The sequence below is a fragment of the Stegostoma tigrinum genome, chromosome 21 (genome assembly GCF_030684315.1).
Source record: "Stegostoma tigrinum isolate sSteTig4 chromosome 21, sSteTig4.hap1, whole genome shotgun sequence".
Lineage (NCBI taxonomy): Eukaryota > Metazoa > Chordata > Chondrichthyes > Orectolobiformes > Stegostomatidae > Stegostoma > Stegostoma tigrinum.
Window position 1 is genome coordinate 46110068 of NC_081374.1, and position 18983 is coordinate 46129050.

Below are 18983 nucleotides of genomic sequence, written 5' to 3' on the forward strand. Positions count from 1 at the left end.
CTCCAGCTTCAGGGAAAGTTAAACCAAGACAATTCGGGGAAGTGTCAATAACAGAATGACTGACACTTGGCGAGGACCTTAAATTAAACAAAGTTCCACTTAGATTCTGGGGAGGGATGTGCATTGGAAATTAGGTGGGGATATAGCTTGCTGAATAATTCAGTGTCTGAGCACTGTGGGATGGGGGGATGTGCGTAGTGAACAGTGGGGCAGGTACCTAAATAGGAAGGCTTTAGAGGGATATGGGCCAAACACAGGCCAACTGGGACAATGGGTCGGCATGGACGAGTTTGTGGCTGTCCAAGACATTAGTTAGGCCACTTTTGGAATACTGTGTGCAATGCTGGTCTCCTTGCTTCGGAAAGATGTTGCTAAAGTTTAAAGGGTGCAGAAAATATTTCCAAGAAACTTGGCAGGCTTGGAGGGTTTGAGCTCTAGAGAGAGGCTGAATAGGTTGGGGCTATTTTCCCTGGAGCATCGGAGGTATGGGTGACCTTTTAGAGGTTTATAAAACCATGATGGGCATGGATAGGGTCAATAGACAAGATATTGTTTGCAGGGTAGGAGAATCCAAAACTAGTGCACTCAGGTTTAAGGTGAGGGGGCAAGATTTAAAGGCACCTAAGGGGCAATTTTTCAATGCAGAGGGTGGTGCGTGTATGGAATGAGCTGCCAGAGGACGTGGTGGAGGCTGGTACAATTACAACATTTAAAAGGCATCTGGATGGGCACATGAATAAGAAGGGTTTAGAGGGATGGGGGCAAATGCTGGCGAATGAGACTGGATTAATTTAGCATATCTGGTCAGCATGGACCAAATGTTCTGCTTCTGTACTGTACAGCTCTATGACTCTGTGGCTGTAACTGAGCCTGACAGCACTATGGGAATGGAGGACAGGGTGTGAACAGTGGTAGAAGAACATGGGTACAGAAAGGGGGAGAGTGGGGTGAAGCTGGGAGCAAGTAAGAGAGGTGGAATAATGATTTAGAGAGAGCAGCAGAGAATTTGGAGAGTAAGTATTATCAGGAATATAATTTTTGTGACATTATGAACGAGGACGCTGGTTGTGAGTCTCTGCGGAGGGGTCACAGGAAACTGCACATCATTGAAATCCTGCAACTCCTCACTAATTCTTAGATGGAGAACTAGGACAAGGAAGTATTTCTTTATTCTTTCATTGGGTGTGGTTGTCACTGTCACCCATCCGTAATGGGCTTTGAACAAAAGTGGATTGCTCAGCTATTTTGGAAGGCGGGTAAAGTTTGAGCACAGTGCAGTGGATCTGGAGGTCAGACCACGTAAGGATGGATGATTTCCCTCCCTAAGGGGAATTAGTGAACTTGGTGGATATTTGCAACAATTGATGATCATTTGGTGTCACTGAGACTTGTTTTTATTTACTGAATTTAAGTTCCACGAGCTGCTATGGTGGGATTGAATCCCTGTTTCTAAATAATTCTCTCAGTGTGTGGTCCAGTGGCATTACCATCATAATCTTCTTGAGAGTGGGCAATGCAGAGGCAGAGAGTTCTAACAATTTCCAGGATAATTTTTGTGAATGGTTACTTGATAAATACTGATTGAATGCGGTGCCTGTGTGTGTTCCTGCTCCCAGTTACAGGAGGAGCTTGTCTCCCTGCGCAGTAAACAGGACGAGGCCATCGCTGAGAACCAAAAACTCAAAGCGACCAATCAGGAGCTGGAGGCAAAACTGGAGCAGATCCGACAGGACCTACAGGAAGCTCGGGATCGGCTGGAGGAAGCAGCTCGCCGAGAGGAGACAGAAGGGTAAGAGAGCCAATACACGCTCCCATATACAGTGTGAATACCCCACACTCTGCATTTGTCCCATTCCTGCTATGCACCCTGTACTTCACATGCACTAATCCTCTTGTTACAGGCAATGTTCTATGAGCACATCTATCCTTATGCATCAGTAGTGTTTGTTTTTTGTAACTCCACAGAGATGCCTTGCTTTTTAACAGAACCATAGAGGTTTGAAAAATTGAACATCCACAAACCAACAAGTCCTGGAATAAAAGCAAAATACTGCAGATGCCAGAAATTGGAGACGAAAATTGAAATTGCTAGAGAAACTTAGCAGTTCTGGCAGTATACAGGAATTGTGAATTCTGCACTGTGTGAACCATCTACAAGATGCACTGCAGAAATTCACCAAAGCTATTTAGACAGCACCTTCCAAACCGACGACCATTTCCATCCAGAAGAGCAAAGGCATAAGATACATGGGAATACCACCCCCGCGGAGCACTCACTCTGCTGATTTGGAAATACGTCGCTATTCCTTTACTGTCACTGGGTCAAAATCCTGAAATTGTGGGTCAACCTACGACACGAGGAATGCTGCGCTTCAAGAAGGCAGCTCACCACCACCTTCTCAAGGGCACCTAGGGAAGAGCTATAAATAGTGGCCCAGCCATCGACATCCACGTTCCCATGAATGAATAAAATAGTCGCACTGCACTCAAAATGTTACCTCTGTTTCAGGCCTGCTGAGTTTCTGCAGCACTTTCTCTTTCAGTCTCGGAGTGAGACTTGGACCTGGAGCTTCTTGTTTACAAGTTCCCCAACTTTACACCTGTCCCTTTGCTTCTGAGGCAGCTCTAATTCCTGCCACTCTCCTTAAAACACCTGCACTCAGTCAAATCTTTGTTCTGTGATGCCATTCCCAGAGTTACCTGAGAACACCCCAAGCCTACCAGAAAGTCAGAGGTCACACGGGATTTTTCAACACATGGATTCAGTACAAGAACTGAAATGTGTCGACAACCCTTGAGAATCGGACTAACTCGTTCTACCTGTCATCACTTCATTTTCATTCATTCTCCATTCACCCACTTTAGTAATTGACTAACCCAATGCTGGTGGTTAACTTCACGTCTATGGTAAGCCCCCAAAGTGTTGATAGCCGTGATGGGGACACAGTGGACATCAAGGGGAGATGGTTGAAAATGGTGTGTAGTGTGCGGAGTGTGCATGTTACTTACCACTCCATAGCTCACTCCCCTCCTAAGTCCGTGATTTCCTCCTGACCAAAACACATGGAGATATCCATACTGCTCCACCTCTAGCCTCTTAAGCGTTGCTGCCTCTAATCATACAAGAATAGTACATAGGAGCAGAAATAGGCCATTCGGCCCCCGAGTCTGCTTCACCATTCAATAAGATCATGTTTGACCTATTTTGTCCATCTACCTCCAATAGCCCTCAGTTTCCCCCGATGACCCTCTGTTCCCCTCCAATGATGCATGATTCCTCTCCGATGCCCCTCGGTTCCCCTGCAATGGCCCTTGTCTCCCTTGTGATGACCCTGGATTCTCTGCCTGACATGAATCTACCCACCTGTGTTTTAAAAGCCCTCAATGGCCCTGCCTCCACCGTTTTCAGAAACGGAAACTTCGAAAGTTGCATCACCCTCTAAGAGGAAAGGCGTTCATCTCATCTCTATGTGTGCCCCCAGTTGTCGATGGGCGCCCCCTAGTTGTGAACAAACACAAAAGAGAATACACCCTTTCCACGTCCATCTCATCATGCTAATTTGGGATTCATACACTTCAGTCAAATCACCCCTTCTCTTCTAAACTCCAGTGGATAACAAGCCCAGCCTGTCGAACCTTTCCTCATATGACAACTCACTCATTCCAGGCATCAATCTGCTGAAGCTCCTCTGAAGCGCTTCCAATGCATTTGCTGTCTTTCTAAATAAGGTGACTAAAACTGCACATAGTATCTGAGATTTGAACTCCGCAATGCCCTGTGTAAGTGAAGCAATACACTCTTACTTTTATTAAATGTTCAATTCCTCTCTTAGTAAAGGCATCGAGCATTTTTCTTGACTGCATGCTGTACCTGCACACTAACATTGTGTGTCTCCGACACAGGAATGCCTGAATCTTGGAATTCTGCTGTCTTGCTCCATTTTTCTACATTCTGCCAAAGTCAGCACCTTCACATTTTCCCGCATTATGCTTCAGCTGTCTGCTCCCTCAGCCTATTTATAACTTTATACAACTCTTTATGTCTTCTTCATAACTTATCTTTCTAACTATCTCTGTGCTGCCTAGTGACAATACTCTCACTCCCCTCATCCATGTCATTAGATGTAAATTGGCCCTAGCACAGACCCCTGGTTTGCAACCTTTCGCTTAATCCATTAAATCTCCCAGCAGTGTTATATTGAGCAGAGAATAAAGCATTTACTTTATTGTGGCCATCTCTTCCATTGATCAGAAAAGAGTAACATGAATAATGTAAGCTGTTTGTCACAGCACTCTTCGCATCCTACCAATTAGGCAAATACCATTTCCACCTACTCTGTGTTTTCTGCCAGTCAGCTGATCTTCTGTTTGTGCTAATGTGACCCCAAACAGTGTGAGCTTTTATTTTTCACAATAATCTTAACAAATGCCGCCTGGAAATATGATGACAGTATTTCCACAGACTTCCCTTTATCCACCAGCATATGTTATTCCTTCAAACAACTCCAACAAATTGGTTAAACATTCCTTCTCTTTGATGAAACTCTGCTGGCTCTTACAGATTCCCTGCTTTTCTAGGTGCACAGATGTAATTTTTTTCATGATCAGTTCTACCTCTTTCCCCATGATGGACATCACGTTAACTGGCCTATAGCTTCCTGTTTCTGCCTTCCAGCTTTCTTGCATACAGGGCTTGTATTTGCTATGTTCCAGTCTGAACCTAAGGAAATCTGGAAAATCAACTACAACACATCTGCTCTTCCCATTGGTCACCAGGCCTTCTCTTGCTGAGCCTCTAAGCTCCAGAATTCCATTGTCAAAATTTTCTGTCCCTCTCTGCGAGGGAGTCCGAATATTTCCGTTGGTGGTTTGGTGTCAGATTTTCTTTTATATGTTATCCATGATGGTGCTTGACGACAATAAGCACGCCGAAGAATTTACTAATGTCTGTAACTCAACTCATAGGATGGTAATTGGCAGATTAAATTTGTTTGGGGATGGGATATAGCTGGGCACATTTCTACATTACCAGTTAGATATCAATATTGTAGATTAATTGAAACAGCTTGACGAAAGCATGGCTAATTTGGAGCACGCACGGACATTGTAAATCCAGGACCATGTCTCAGTGAGGGCTGTGTGGTGGTCACTGCTACAATTACTGAGAGAGATCGACAAATCTGTGACAGGTAGATTGGTTGAAATGAGTTAAAATAGACTATCTCCCTCTACTAGCCAAGCAGCCACGTCCTACTAAACATCTCAGTGTTAGTGGTGCTATCGAGCAGCGCTTGGCCGTCTGAGACAGAGTACATTCTCAACCCTTGCCATGCTCAGTGTTTCTCCCAAATGTTGTTCAGCATGGAGGAGGATTGATTCATCAGCTTAGGGAGAATGGTACATTGTAATCAGCAGGAGATTTCCTCGCCCATATTTGACCTCGAGCCGTGAGATTTTATGGGGTCCAGAGTCAATGTTGAGGACCCCCAGGGCAACACCCTCCTGACTGTATCCCACTGTGCTACCCCCTCCTCTGCTGGGTCTGCCCTGTCAGTGGGACAGGACGTACCCAGGGATGGTGATAGTGGTGTCTGGGACATTGCCTGTAAGGTGTGATTCTGTGAGTTCGACTGTGTCAGGCTGTTGGTTACCTAGCCTGTGAGACAGCTCTCCCAATGTTGGCACTAGCCCCCAGGTGTTAGTGAGCAGGACTTGGTAATTGTGTTTGTCATGTCTAGATCTAAAGCTTAGGACTATGGTGATTGGTCCATTGGTTTTTTTTTAAAATTTAGATGATGAGCTAAATTAAAATAATGTTCAGTATGGAAAAAGGTTGGGAGAATGGTGCTAAGTCATGACACTGATTTTGATACTGATTTAGAAAGCTAGTAGACCGAGAGGGCTGAATGGCCTCCTGCTGATAATAGTCTAACCATTTGTGATACTCCTTCAATAACAGGTTGATTTAATTGTGCTGCTTGTAACTGTGTTCTGTCTCTGTCATTCGTGGTTCTCAGACTTCATCGAACTCACTCCATCCGACGCCGTGCGACCCAAAAACCGACCCCCCTGGGAGGGGACCCTGCACTCGCTCACCTGACGGTCGAAGGCCAGGATGTGATCGTGGTGACGGGCGATGATGTAGATGGAGTCACTGAGGAGCCAGCAGCAACTTCAGGAAGTGACGGAGCAGAAGAGAGAATAAAAGAGGTAGCTGGGCCCAGGGAGCAGGCCTGTCCACACTGGGAAGAGCCTCAGTCTCATGGAGGTGGTTGATCTTCCTCTCAACCTTCGAGAGAGATTAGGGTGTTGAGGAGGGAAAAGGGAGTCTAAGGCCCGAGCAGACAACAGAGGTCCGGAGGCTGAGAAATTTAGATCACTAGAAGAGAGATTCTCCCCACTGTCTGACCATTATCGCACTGTTTGCAATTAGCTCACTGCCTGGGATTATAGCAGGCCCTTTGGCCTGTTGTATCCATGCTGGTTATCAAACACTTATCTGTTTCAATCCCATTTTCCAGTAGCTGGCCTGGAGTCTGGCATGCTATAGTGTTTCAGTTACTCATCTAAATGTGACTTAAATGTTGTGATGGGGGTTCCCCACTTTTGAAAACATTTTCGGGTTTGTGTTCCAGGTACAGTCCACCCTCTGGGCGAAAGGAATTTTCCTTAAATTCCCTGCAAACCTCCTGCCTCTTATTTTAAATCTATGTCTCCTGGTTATTGATCCCTCTAATAAGGGAGAAGGTTTCTCCCTACCTCCCCTGCCTATGTCCCTCAGAACCTTGTACAGCTCACTGAAGTCTCGCCCTCAGCCATCTGCACTCTAAGGGAAAGAACCCCAGCCTGTCTTTAGAGCTGAGTCACCCTGGTCCAGGCAACTTCTTGGTGAATCATCTGTCCAGTGCGATCACATGGTGGTGATCTGAGCTTCACTACGGCCTAATGAAAGTTGTACACAGTTTGTTTAGCCATCCTCCAGTCCTCTGGCACTTCTCCTTCAGCAAGAAAGGGTTTGAAAATTAATGTGAAAGCCCCTGCAGTCTCCTGCCTTGAGGTTTAGCTCTGCCTGGGATTATCACTGTCCCTCAGGAATATCTCTGTGTATCTCGGGATTATCTGTGTTGGTTGATTACCGCACTGTGCTGGGATTATTGCATCATTTTTGGGATTATCCCACTATTTGGACCCCTTTATCCCTGTAACACCTGATCCTTAGTGGGTCGATGACCCAATGCTATTTTCTCCTGTAAATACATTACCCTGTGTGTGTTCAAGCATACTCAGTTTGATAAGCTTGGAGCAATGACAGGTAAATGTGCCGAGCATGATATTAAATCAGTACTTCCTGAGTGAGGAGATTTGTGATGTCTGATCGAAAACAAACAGTCTGGACTCACTGATACAATGGTAGATGAGAGAATGTTTTGAGACAGTATTGAATTGTGAAGTAAGGTGTTTGCTGTAGTCCTCTGCACTATAGGAGCAGTAACACTGTGAACTGAAGTTGTGTTCCTCCTTTTTATAAAATTCTCTCCTCCTGTTTTACAGGTGGGAAGCAGCAAGGATCCTGACCATCTCTACAACATCATGTTTGTTGGGAATGCCAACACTGGGAAAACATCCTTCATTCAGCGGTTTTATGACAATAGTTTCAAACCTGGGCTAGCTTCCACAGTAGGTATGGCAACACTGCATCGTCCCTGTAGTGACTGTAATGAGGTCAGCCAAGTTGTAGAATATGAGTTCCCTGATTGGGGCTATTAACCTGGCCCAATCAGAGAGTCCTGGCTGACAGATATAAACAGGAGTGTGAGACATCCTGTTTGCTCTGACAGCTGGCTCTGAGGGAGCTGGACCAGAGAAACGGACTCTCCACATGTAAATAAACAGTGATGGGATACTGGCCTCTGTGGAGTTATTTCAATTCGCATCAGCTTCACTGGTGTCGTTTAGGGAAGGAAATCTGCAATCCTTCCCCAGTTTTGGACATGTGATTGCAAACCCCACACCAATGTGGTTGATGCTTAACTGCTCTGTGGGTAATTAGGGATGGGCAAGAAATGCTGGCCAAGCCAGCAATGCTTCTAACCCATGAAGTACTAAACAAAATGACACAAATGCAGATTGTTACTTGACAATGCAGAGTTAGAGTCCCTCTAGTCTAGTTTGTTAACACTCATAGATCAACAACGAAGTGTATTCTAAGAGAGTATCATCCACTAGCAGATTAAATCGCAAACGTTAGCGTGGGGTCAGTGAAACACTTTCAGACCGAGTTAGTTCTGGGACACTGGCAGTTTAGCTGGTGTTTGTATTTGAGTCAGTCCCACAGTAGAACAGAGGAAATGTTCACGGCCCCATTGCCCGAAACCTTCATGCGCCATTTCTACATTATTTTGAAGTGAACGTTTTCATTATCAGGGCTATCTAGCTTAGTTAGGGTTAACCATGTGAAATATAGATGTTAGCCTGTGAAATTGATACAACTGAAACTGAAGCAAAACCCAGGAATTGGTGATTTAAAGCTCCATTGTAATATTCAAGCCCAGTGTTATAGTGGGCGATGGGTTTTAACATGAGTGCCTGTTCCTTTAATGTTAATTGATTTAATTCTTCCTTCCAATAGTAGTCCCCCATACACTAGGTAAGTCGGCCAGCTGTCTCGTTCAAGACTTATGGGCTCTTACCGTGTACAATTCTGGTTCTATGTGAAGAATGAAGACATGTCAAAAGTGTTTGGTTTGCTCTCAATCACTTTGACATCCCCTGGGAATATGTGCAGCGTTGTGTGAATTTTAATTTCGTACACACATCATTGTCAGATAGAGTTCCCTGAGCACGTAGGTAGAAGAAAGACTTGAATTGATAAAGTACCTGTTCTCACCATTGGAGAGTTTAAAGCCAATGAAATTAGTTGTCAAGTGTAATCGATCATGGTCATAGAATAATTAAATAGACAGAAAAGCAGGAAACCATTCAGCCCATTGAGTCTGCACTACTTCTTTCAGCGAGATATCTGTTTAGTCGCATTCCCTCAATCATCCCGATATCTCTGTATTTTTTAAATGTTCTTCAAGTTTTATTGTAACTTCCATTCGAAGTTTTCCGCTCAGCGTGGATCTACCACCCACTCAAAGCAAGGCATTCCAATGCCTCACTGCTTTTCCACAAGTTTGTTCCCTTCACATTTCCTCAAGTCCTTTGTCTTCAATCTGTAGCCTGTGCTTATCACCCCTTTACCCAGTGGAAACGGTCTCCTGTAGCCTGTGCTTATCACCCCTTTACCCAGTGGAAACAGTCTCCTGTAGCCTGTGCTTATCACCCCTTTACCCAGTGGAAACAGTCTCCTGTAGCCTGTGCTTATCACCCCTTTACCCAGTGGAAACGGTCTCCTGTAGCCTGTGCTTATCACCCCTTTACCCAGTGGAAACAGTCTCCTGTAGCCTGTGCTTATCACCCCTTTACCCAGTGGAAACGGTCTCCTGTAGCCTGTGCTTATCACCCCTTTACCCAGTGGAAACGGTCTCCTGTAGCCTGTGCTTATCACCCCTTTACCCAGTGGAAACAGTCTCCTGTAGCCTGTGCTTATCACCCCTTTACCCAGTGGAAACAGTCTCCTGTAGCCTGTGCTTATCACCCCTTTACCCAGTGGAAACAGTCTCCTGTAGCCTGTGCTTGTCACCCCCATTAACCAGTGGAAACAGTCTCCTGTAGCCTGTGCTTGTCACCCCTTTACCCATCGGAATGTGTCTCCTGTAGCCTGTGCTTGTCACCCCTTTACCCATCGGAATGTGTCTCCTGTAGCCTGTGCTTGTCACCCCTTTACCCATCGGAATGTGTCTCCTGTAGCCTGTGCTTATCACCCCTTAACGCATCGGAAACAGTCTCCTGTAGCCTGTGCTTGTCACCCCTTTACCCATCGGAATGTGTCTCCTGTAGCCTGTGCTTATCACCCCTTTACCCAGTGGAAACGGTCTCCTTTAGCCTGTGCTTATCACCCCTTTACCCATTGGAAACGGCCTCCTGTAGCCTGTGCTTATCACCCCTTTACCCAGTGGAAACAGTCTCCTGTAGCCTGTGCTAATCACCCCTTTACCCAGTGGAAACGGTCTCCTGTAGCCTGTGCTAATCACCCCTTTACCCATTGGAAACAGTCTCCTGTAGCCTGTGCTAATCACCCACTTACCCACTGGAATGGGCCTCCTGATTATGTCAGTCTGGGCCCTTCATCACTTTAAATGGCCTGAACAAATCTCCTGTGTGTCCTATTTTTGCCTTAAAGGACAGCAGTCTACTTAAGTAACTGCAATCCCACAATGTGGAACCTGTCCATTGAAAGCACACATGCCAACTGGTGCACTGCAAGAACACACAAACATCGGTGTCAGTAATAACCCTTGATTTGGAGATGCCGAAGTTGGACTGGGGTGGTCAAAGTCAAAAGTTATACAACACCAGGTTATAGGCCGCAGGACTGGACGTCAGCCTGGATGATGAGTTTGTGTCTCTGGATTGAATCCATTCCTTCCTAACTCAGTGAATGTGCTGTTTGATGTGTGAGACAGAGCGGTCTTGGTGTGAGGGTGGCACATCGTTGTGCTCACAGTGATATGATCAGCCATTAGATTAGGCCAGGCTTGAGTTTCACAGTAACTGGTCCAGCCCCTGACCTTGGCGATACTGCGGTAATCAGATTGATGTAGGCCTCGCCCTACGGTGAAGGAAATCTTTCCTCAAAGATGAGGAAAGTGCTGCTAATAGGAGGACTGTTCCCTGTCCCACTGCCCGCTGCTGATCTCTTGCCCCATGATTGCAGGGATGGACTATCGAGTGAAGACCTTGACAGTGGACAACAGACATATTGCCCTTCAGCTCTGGGATACTGCAGGACAGGAGCGGTGAGTGTCGGGTCTCCAATAACAGCGCACGGCTTCAGGTACTCAACCAACAGACAGTCTTGGTGTAAGGATAACAGGATTGGAAACCGTTAAATAATGGACCATGACCTCAAGGTCAAAAACCTGCTGGAGAAACTCAGAGGGGTCTGGCAGAATCTGTGGTGTGAAAGCAGGGTTTTCAGTTCAGAGTCCAGTGACCCTCCATCAGAACTGCCCCTTGGTCTGCCAGTGAAAGGGACAATACCCCAGGCATCAAAAGATTAAAAGGACAGCACTCCCAGCAGTCATAGTGTAAATGGAATATGTGTTAAAAGGAGCAAACCTTCAATGTGTGAAGGGGGACAGCACAACTGCGTGTTCCAGCTAAAGGAACAGTACCTCTCGGGATCAATGTGTTAATCGAGCAGTGCGTTAAAGGAACTCAAATCATCGTGGTCAGTGTGTTAAAGTGAGAGCACCTGTATGGGACTGTGTGTTAAAGTGACAGGACCTGTATGGGTCAGTGTGTTAAAGTGACAGGACCTGTATGGGTTAGTGTGTTAAAGTGACAGGACCTCTATGGGACTGTGTGTTAAAGTGACAGGACCTGTATGGGGCAGTGTGTTAAAGTGACAGGACCTGTATGGGTCAGTGTGTTAAAGTGACAGGACCTGAATGGGCCAGTGCGTTAAAGTGACAGGACCTGTATGGGACTGTGTGTTAAAGTGACAGGACCTGTATGGGTTAGTGTGTTAAAGTGACAGGACCTGTATGGGTCAGTGTGTTAAAGTGACAGGACCTGTATGGGACTGTGTGTTAAAGTGACAGGACCTGTATGGGTCAGTGTGTTAAAGTGACAGGACCTGAATGGGCCAGTGCGTTAAAGTGACAGGACCTGTATGGGTCAGTGTGTTAAAGTGACAGGACCTGCATGGGTCAGTGTGTTAAAGTGACAGGACCTGTAATGGGTCAGTGTGTTAAAGTGACAGTACCTGTATGTGCTAGTGTGTTAAAGTGACAGGACCTCTGTGGGTCAATGCGTTAAAGTGACAGTACCTGTATGTGCTAGTGTGTGAAAGTGACAGGACCTCTGTGGGTCAATGCGTTAAAGTGACAGTACCTCTATGGGTCAGTGTGTTAAAGTGACAGTACGTCTATGAGTCAGTGTGTTAAAGTGACAGAACCTGTATGTGCCAGTGTGTTAAAGTGACAGGACCTCTGTGGGTCAATGCGTTAAAGTGACAGTACCTCTATGGGTCAGTGTGTTAAAGTGACAGTACGTCTATGGGTCAGTGTGTTAAAGTGACAGTACCTGTATGGGCCAGTGTGTTAAAGTGACAATACTTCTATGGGTCAGTGTATTAAAGTGACAGTACGTCTATGGGTCAGTGTGTTAAAGTTACAGCACCTGTATGGGACAGTGTGTTAAAGTGACAGTACCTGTATGTGCCAGTGTGTTAAAGTGACAGGACCTCTGTGGGTCAGTGTGTTAAAGTGACACTACCTTTAATGGGTCAGTGTGTTAAAGTGACAGTACGTCTATGGGTCAGTGTGTTAAAGTGACAGTACCACTATGGGTCAGTGTGCTAATGTGACAGTACCTCTGTGGGTCAGTGTATTGAAGTGACAGGACCTGTAATGGGTCAGTGTGTTAAAGTGACAGTACCTGTATGTGCCAGTGTGTTATAGTGACAGGACCTCTGTGGGTCAGTGTGTTGAAGTTACAGGACCTGTAATGGGTCAGTGTGTTAAAGTGACAGTATCTGTATGTGCCAGTGTGTTAAAGTGACAGGACCTCTGTGGGTCAGTGTGTTAAAGTGACAGGACCTGTAATGGGTCAGTGTGTTACAGTGACAGGACCTGTAATGGGTCAGTGTGTTAAAGTGACCGGACCTGTATGGGCCAGTGTGTTACAATGACAGGACCTCTGTGGGTCAGTGTGTTAAAGTTACAGGACCTGTAATGGGTCAGTGTGTTAAAGTGACAGTACCTGTATGTGCCAGTGTGTTATAGTGACAGGACCTCTGTGGGTCAGTGTGTTAAAGTTACAGGACCTGTAATGGGTCAGTGTGTTAAAGTGACAGTATCTGTATGTGCCAGTGTGTTAAAGTGACAGGACCTCTGTGGGTCAGTGTGTTAAAGTGACAGGACCTGTATGGGTCAGTGTGTTAAAGTGACAGTACGTCTATGGGTCAGTGTGTTAAAGTGACAGGACCTGTATGGGTCAGTGTATTAAAGTGACAGTACATCTGTGGGTCAGTGTGTTAAAGTTACAGGACCTGTATGGGTCAGTGTGATAAAGTGACAGTATCTGTATGGGGCAGTGTGGCAAAGTGAGAGCACCTGTAATGGCCAGTGTGTTAAAGTGACTGTACGTCTATGGGTCAGTGAGTTAAAGTGACAGTACCTGTATGGGCCAGTGTGTTAAAGTGACAGTACATCTATGCGCCAGTGTGTTAAAGTGACAGGACCTGTATGGGCCAGTGTGTTAAAGTGACAGGACCTGTATGGGCCAGTGTGTTGAAGTGACAGGACCTGTAATCTTCAGTGTGTTAAAGTGACTGTACCTGTATGGGTTTGTGTGTTCCAGTGACAGTACCTGTAAGGGGCAGTGTGTTAAAGTGACAGTATCTGTATGGGTCAGTGTATTAAAGTGACAGGACCTGTAATGGGCCAGTATGTTAAAGTGACAGGACCTGTATGGGATTATGTGTTAAAGTGACAGGACCTGTATGGGGCAGTGTGTTAAAGAGACAGGACCTATATGGGTCAGTGTGTTAAAGTGACAGGACCTGTAATGGGTCAGTGTGTTAAAGTGACAGTACCACTATGGGCCAGTGTGTTAAAGTGACAGGACCTGTAATGGGACAGTGTGTTACAGTGACAAGACCTCTGTTGGTCAGTGTGTTAAAGTGACAGTATCTGTATGTGCCAGTGTGTTAAAGTGACAGGATCTCCGTGGGTCAGTGTGTTAAAGTGACAGGACCTGTAATGGGACAGTGTGTTACAGTGACAGGACCTCTGTGGGTCAGTGTGTTAAAGTGACAGGACCTGTAATGGGTCAGTGTGTTACAGTGACAGGACCTCTGTGGGTCAGTGTGTTAAAGTGACAGGACCTGTATGGGTCAGTGTGTTAAAGTGACAGTACGTCTATGCGCCAGTGTGTTAAAGTGACAGGACCTGTATGGGCCAGTGTGTTGAAGTGACAGGACCTGTAATCTTCAGTGTGTTAAAGTGACAGTACCACTATGTGCCAGCGTGTTAAAGTGACAGTACCTGTATGGGCCAGTGTGTTAAAGTGACAATACTTCTGTGCGTCAGTGTATTAAAGTGACAGTACGTCTATGGGTCAGTGTGTTAAAGTTACAGTACCTGTATGGGGCAGTGTGTTAAAGTGACAGGAGCTGTATGGGACTGTGTGTTAAAGTGACAGTGCGTCTATGGGTCAGTATGTTAAAGTGACAGTACCTGTATGGGCCGGTGTGTTAAAGTGACAGGACCTGTATGGGTCAGTGTGTTAAAGTGACAGTATCTGTATGGGTCATTGTGTTAAAGTGACAGTACGTCTGTGGGTAAGTGTGTTAAAGTGACAGGACCCAAGTGGGTCAATGCGTTAAAGTGACAGTACGTCTATGGGTCAGTGTGTTAAAGTGACAGTACCTGTATGGGCCAGTGTGTTAAAGTGACAATACTTCTATGGGTCAGTGTATTAAAGTGACAGTACCTGTATGGGGCAGTGTGTTAAAGTTACAGTACCTGTATGGGGCAGTGTGTTAAAGTGACAGGACCTGTATGGGTCAGTGTGTTAAAGTGACAGTACCTCTATGGGCCAGAGTGTTAAAGTGACAGTACGTCTATGGGTCAGTGTGTTACAGTGACAGGACCTGTAATGGGTCATTGTGTTAAAGTGACAGTACCTCTGTGGGTCAGTGTGTTAAAGTGACAGGACCTCTGTGGATCAATGCGTTAAAGTGACAGTACCTCAATGGGTCAGTGTGTTAAAGTGACAATACGTCTATGGGTCAGTGTGTTAAAGTGACAGTACTTCTATGGGTCAGTGTATTAAAGTGACAGTACGTCTATGGGTCAGTGTGTTAAAGTTACAGCGCCAGTATGGGACAGTGTGTTAAAGTGACAGTACCTATATGGGTCAGTGTGTTAAAGTGACAGTACCTGTATGGGCCAGTGTGTTAAAGTGACAGGACCTGTATGGGTCAGTGTGTTAAAGTGACAGTATCTGTATGGGTCAGTGTGTTAAAGTGACAGTACTTCTATGGGTCATTGTGTTAAAGTGACAGTACGTCTATGGATCAGTGTGTTACAGTGACAGGACCTGTGATGGGTCAGTGTGTTAAAGTGACAGTACCTGTATGTGCCAGTGTGTTAAAGTGACAGGACCTCTGTCGGTCAGTGTGTTAAAGTGACAGGACATGTAATGGGTCAGTGTGTTAAAGTGACAGGACCTGTAATGGGACAGTGTGTTACAGTGACAGGATCTCTGTGGGTCAGTGTGTTAAAGTGACAGTACCACTATGGGTCTGTGTGTTAATGTGATAGTACCTCTGTGGGTCAGTGTGTTAAAGTGACAGGACCTGTATGGGACAGTGTGTTAAAGTGACAGGACCTCTGTGGGTCAGTGTGTTAAAGTTACAGGACCTGTATGGGGCAGTGTGTTAAAGAGACAGTACCTATATGGGATTGTGTGTTAAAGTGACAGTATCTGTATGGGTCAGTGTGTTAAAGTGACACTACCTGTAATGGGTCAGTGTGTTAAAGTGATAGTACGTCTATGGGTCAGTGTGTTAAAGTGACAGTACCACTATGGGTCAGTGTTTTAATGTGACAGTACCTCTGTGGGTCAGTGTATTGAAGTGACAGGACCTGTAATGGGTCAGTGTGTTAAAGTGACAGGATCTCTGTGGGTCAGTGTGTTAAAGTTACAGGACCTGTATGGGTCAGTGTGTTAAAGTGACAGTACCTCTGTGGGTCAATGCGTTAAAGTGACAGTACCTCAATGGGTCAGCGTGTTAAAGTGACAGTACCTGTATGGGCCAGTGTGTTAAAGTGACAGTACCTGTATGGGGCAGTGTGTTACAGTGACAGTACGTCTATGAGTCAGTGTGTTAAAGTGACAGGACGTATATGGGTCAGTGTGTTAAAGTGACAGTACGTCTAAGGGTCAGTGTGTTACAGTGACAGTACCTGTATGAACTAGTGTGGTAAAGTGACAGGACCACTATGGGTCAGTGTGTTAAAGTGAGAGCACCTGTAATGGCCAGTGCGTTAAAGTGACAGTACCTCTATGGGACACTGTGTTAAAGTGACAGTACCTGTATGGGCCAGTGTATTAAAGTGACAGTACCTGTATGGGATTGTGTGTTAAAGTGACAGGACCTATATGGGTCAGTGTGTTAAAGTGACAGCACCTCTGTGGGTCAGTGTGTTAAAGTGACAGGACCTGTATGGGCCAGTGTGTTAAAGTGACAGAACTTGTATGGGCCAGTGTGTTAAAGTGACAGGACCTGTCTGGGATTGTGTGTTAAAGTGACAGGACCTGTATGGGGCAGTGTGTTAAAGAGACAGGCCCTATATGGGTCAGTGTGTTAATGTGACAGTACGTCTATGGGTCAGTGTGTTAAAGTGACAGGACCTGTAATGGATCAGTGTGTTAAAGTGACAGTACCTCTGTGGGTCAGTGTGTTGAACTGACAGGACCTGTAATGGGTCAGTGTGTTAAAGTGACAGGACTTGTATGGGCCAGTGTGTTAAAGTGACAGTATCTATATGGGACAGTGTGTTGAAGTGACAGGACCTGTATGGGTCAGTGTATTAAAGTGACAGGACCTGTAATCTTCAGTGTGTTACAGTCTCAGGACCTGTATGTGCTAATGTGTTAAAGTGACAGTATCTGTATGTGCCAGTGTGTTAAAGTGACAGAATCTGTATGTGCCGGTGTGTTAAAGTGACAGTACGTCTATGGGTCAGCGTGTTAAAGTGACAGTACCTGTATGGGTCAGTGTGTTAAAGTGACAGTATCTGTATGGGGCAGTGTGGTAAAGTGAGAGCACCTGAAATGGCCAGTGTGTTAAAGTGACAGTACCACTATGTGCCAGTGTGTTAAAGTGACAGGACCTGTATGGGATTGTGTGTTAAAGTGACAGGACCTGTATGGGCCAGTGTGTTGAAGTAACAGGACCTGTAATCTTCAGTGTGTTAAAGCGACAGTACCACTATGTGCCAGCGTGTTAAAGTGACAGTACCTGTATGGGCCAGTGTATTAAAGTGACAGTACCTGTATGGGATTGTGTGTTAAAGTGACAGTACGTCTATGGGTCAGTGTGTTCACGTGACAGGACCTGTAAGGGGCAGTTTGTTAAACTGACAGTACCTATATGGGCCAGTGTGTTAAAGTGACAGTATCTGTATGGGGCAGTGTGTTAAAGTGACAGGACCTGTATGTGCCAGTGAGTTAAAGTGACAGTATCTGTATGGGGCAGTGTGTTAAAGTGACAGTACCTGTATTGGTTTGTTTGTTACAGTGACAGTACCTGTAAGGTGCAGTGTGTTAAAGTGACAGTATCTGTATGTGCCAGTGTGTTAAAGTGACAGGGCCTGTATGGGATTGTGTGTTAAAGTGACAGGACCTGTATGGGGCAGTGTGTTAAAGAGACAGGACCTATATGGGTCAGTGTGTTAAAGTGACAGTACCACTATGGGCCAGTGTGTTAAAGTGACAGGACCTCTGTGGGTCAGTGTGTTAAAGTGACAGTATCTGTATGGAACAGTGTGTTAAAGTGACAGTATCTGTATGTGCCAGTGTGTTACAGTGACAAGACCTCTGTGGGTCAGTGTGTTAAAGTGACAGTATCTGTATGGAACAGTGTGTTAAAGTGACTGTATCTGTATGTGCCAGTGTGTTAAAGTGACAGTACGTCTATGTGTCAGTGTGTTAAAGTGACAGGACCTGTATGGGTCAGTGTGTTAAAGTGACAGGACCTGTAATGGGTCAGTGTGTTAAAGTGACAGTATCTGTATGTGCCAGTGTCTTAAAGTGACAGGGCCTGTATGGGATTGTGTGTTAAAGTGACAGGACCTGTAGGGGGCAGTGTGTTAAAGAGACAGGACCTATATGGGTCAGTGTGTTAAAGTGACAGGACCTGTAAGGGACAAAGTGTTAAAGTGACAGTATCTATATGGGACAGTGTGTTACAGTGACAAGACCTCTGTGGGTCAGTGTGTTAAAGTGACAGGACCTGTAATGGGTCAGTGTGTTAAAGTGACAGGACCTGTAAGGGACAGAGTGTTAAAGTGACTGTATCTATATGGGACAGTGTGTTGAAGTGACAGGACCTGTATGGGTCAGTGTATTAAAGTGACAGGACCTGTAATCTTCAGTGTGTTACAGTCTCAGGACCTGTATGTGCTAATGTGTTAAAGTGACAGTATCTGTATGCGCCAGTGTGTTAAAGTGACAGTATCTGCATGGGTCAGTGTGTTAAAGTGACAGTATGTCTATGGGTCAGCGTGTTAAAGTGACAGGACCTGTATGGGCCAGTGTGTTAAATTGACAGGACCTGTATGGGGCAGTGTGTTAAGGTGACAGTGCCTGTATGGGTCAGTGTGTTAAAGTGACAGTATCTGTATGGGGCAGTGTGGTAAAGTGAGAGCACCTGTAATGGCCAGTGTGTTAAAGTGACAGTACCTCTGTGGGTCAGTGTGTTAAAGTGACAGTATCTGTATGGAACAGTGTGTTAAAGTGACTGTATCTGTATGTGCCAGTGTGTTAAAGTGAGAGGACCTCCGTGGGTCAGTGTGTTAAAGTGACAGGACTTGTATGGGCCAGTGTATTAAAGTGACAGTACCTGTATGGGATTGTGTGTTAAAGTGACAGTACCTACATGGGGCAGTGTTTTAAAGTGACAGTACGTCTATGGGTCAGTGTGTTCACGTGACAGGACCTGTATGGGCCAGTGTGTTACAGTGACAGGACCTCTGTGGGTCAGTGTGTTAAAGTGACAGGACCTGTATGTGCCAGTGACTTAAAGTGACAGTATCTGTATGGGCCAGTGTGTTAAAGTGACAGGACCTGTATGGGTCAGTGTG

At 45.6% G+C, this 18983-nt stretch overlaps 1 protein-coding gene across 9 annotated transcripts in view; it reads left to right on the top strand.

Annotated features, from left to right (window-relative positions):
* Positions 1-18983, top strand: part of LOC125462699 (restin homolog) — a 120474-nt gene that overhangs the window by 88600 nt on the left and 12891 nt on the right. For 8 of the 9 annotated variants that reach the window (XM_059653493.1, XM_059653498.1, XM_059653500.1 and 5 more), the window contains 4 exons: positions 1617-1789; positions 6018-6210; positions 7552-7681; positions 10820-10901. In XM_059653493.1, the coding sequence (XP_059509476.1) occupies positions 1617-1789; positions 6018-6210; positions 7552-7681; positions 10820-10901 (578 nt within the window). The remainder of the gene's footprint in view (positions 1-1616; positions 1790-6017; positions 6211-7551; positions 7682-10819; positions 10902-18983) is intronic. The other variant, XR_009447020.1, reaches the window with a different exon arrangement.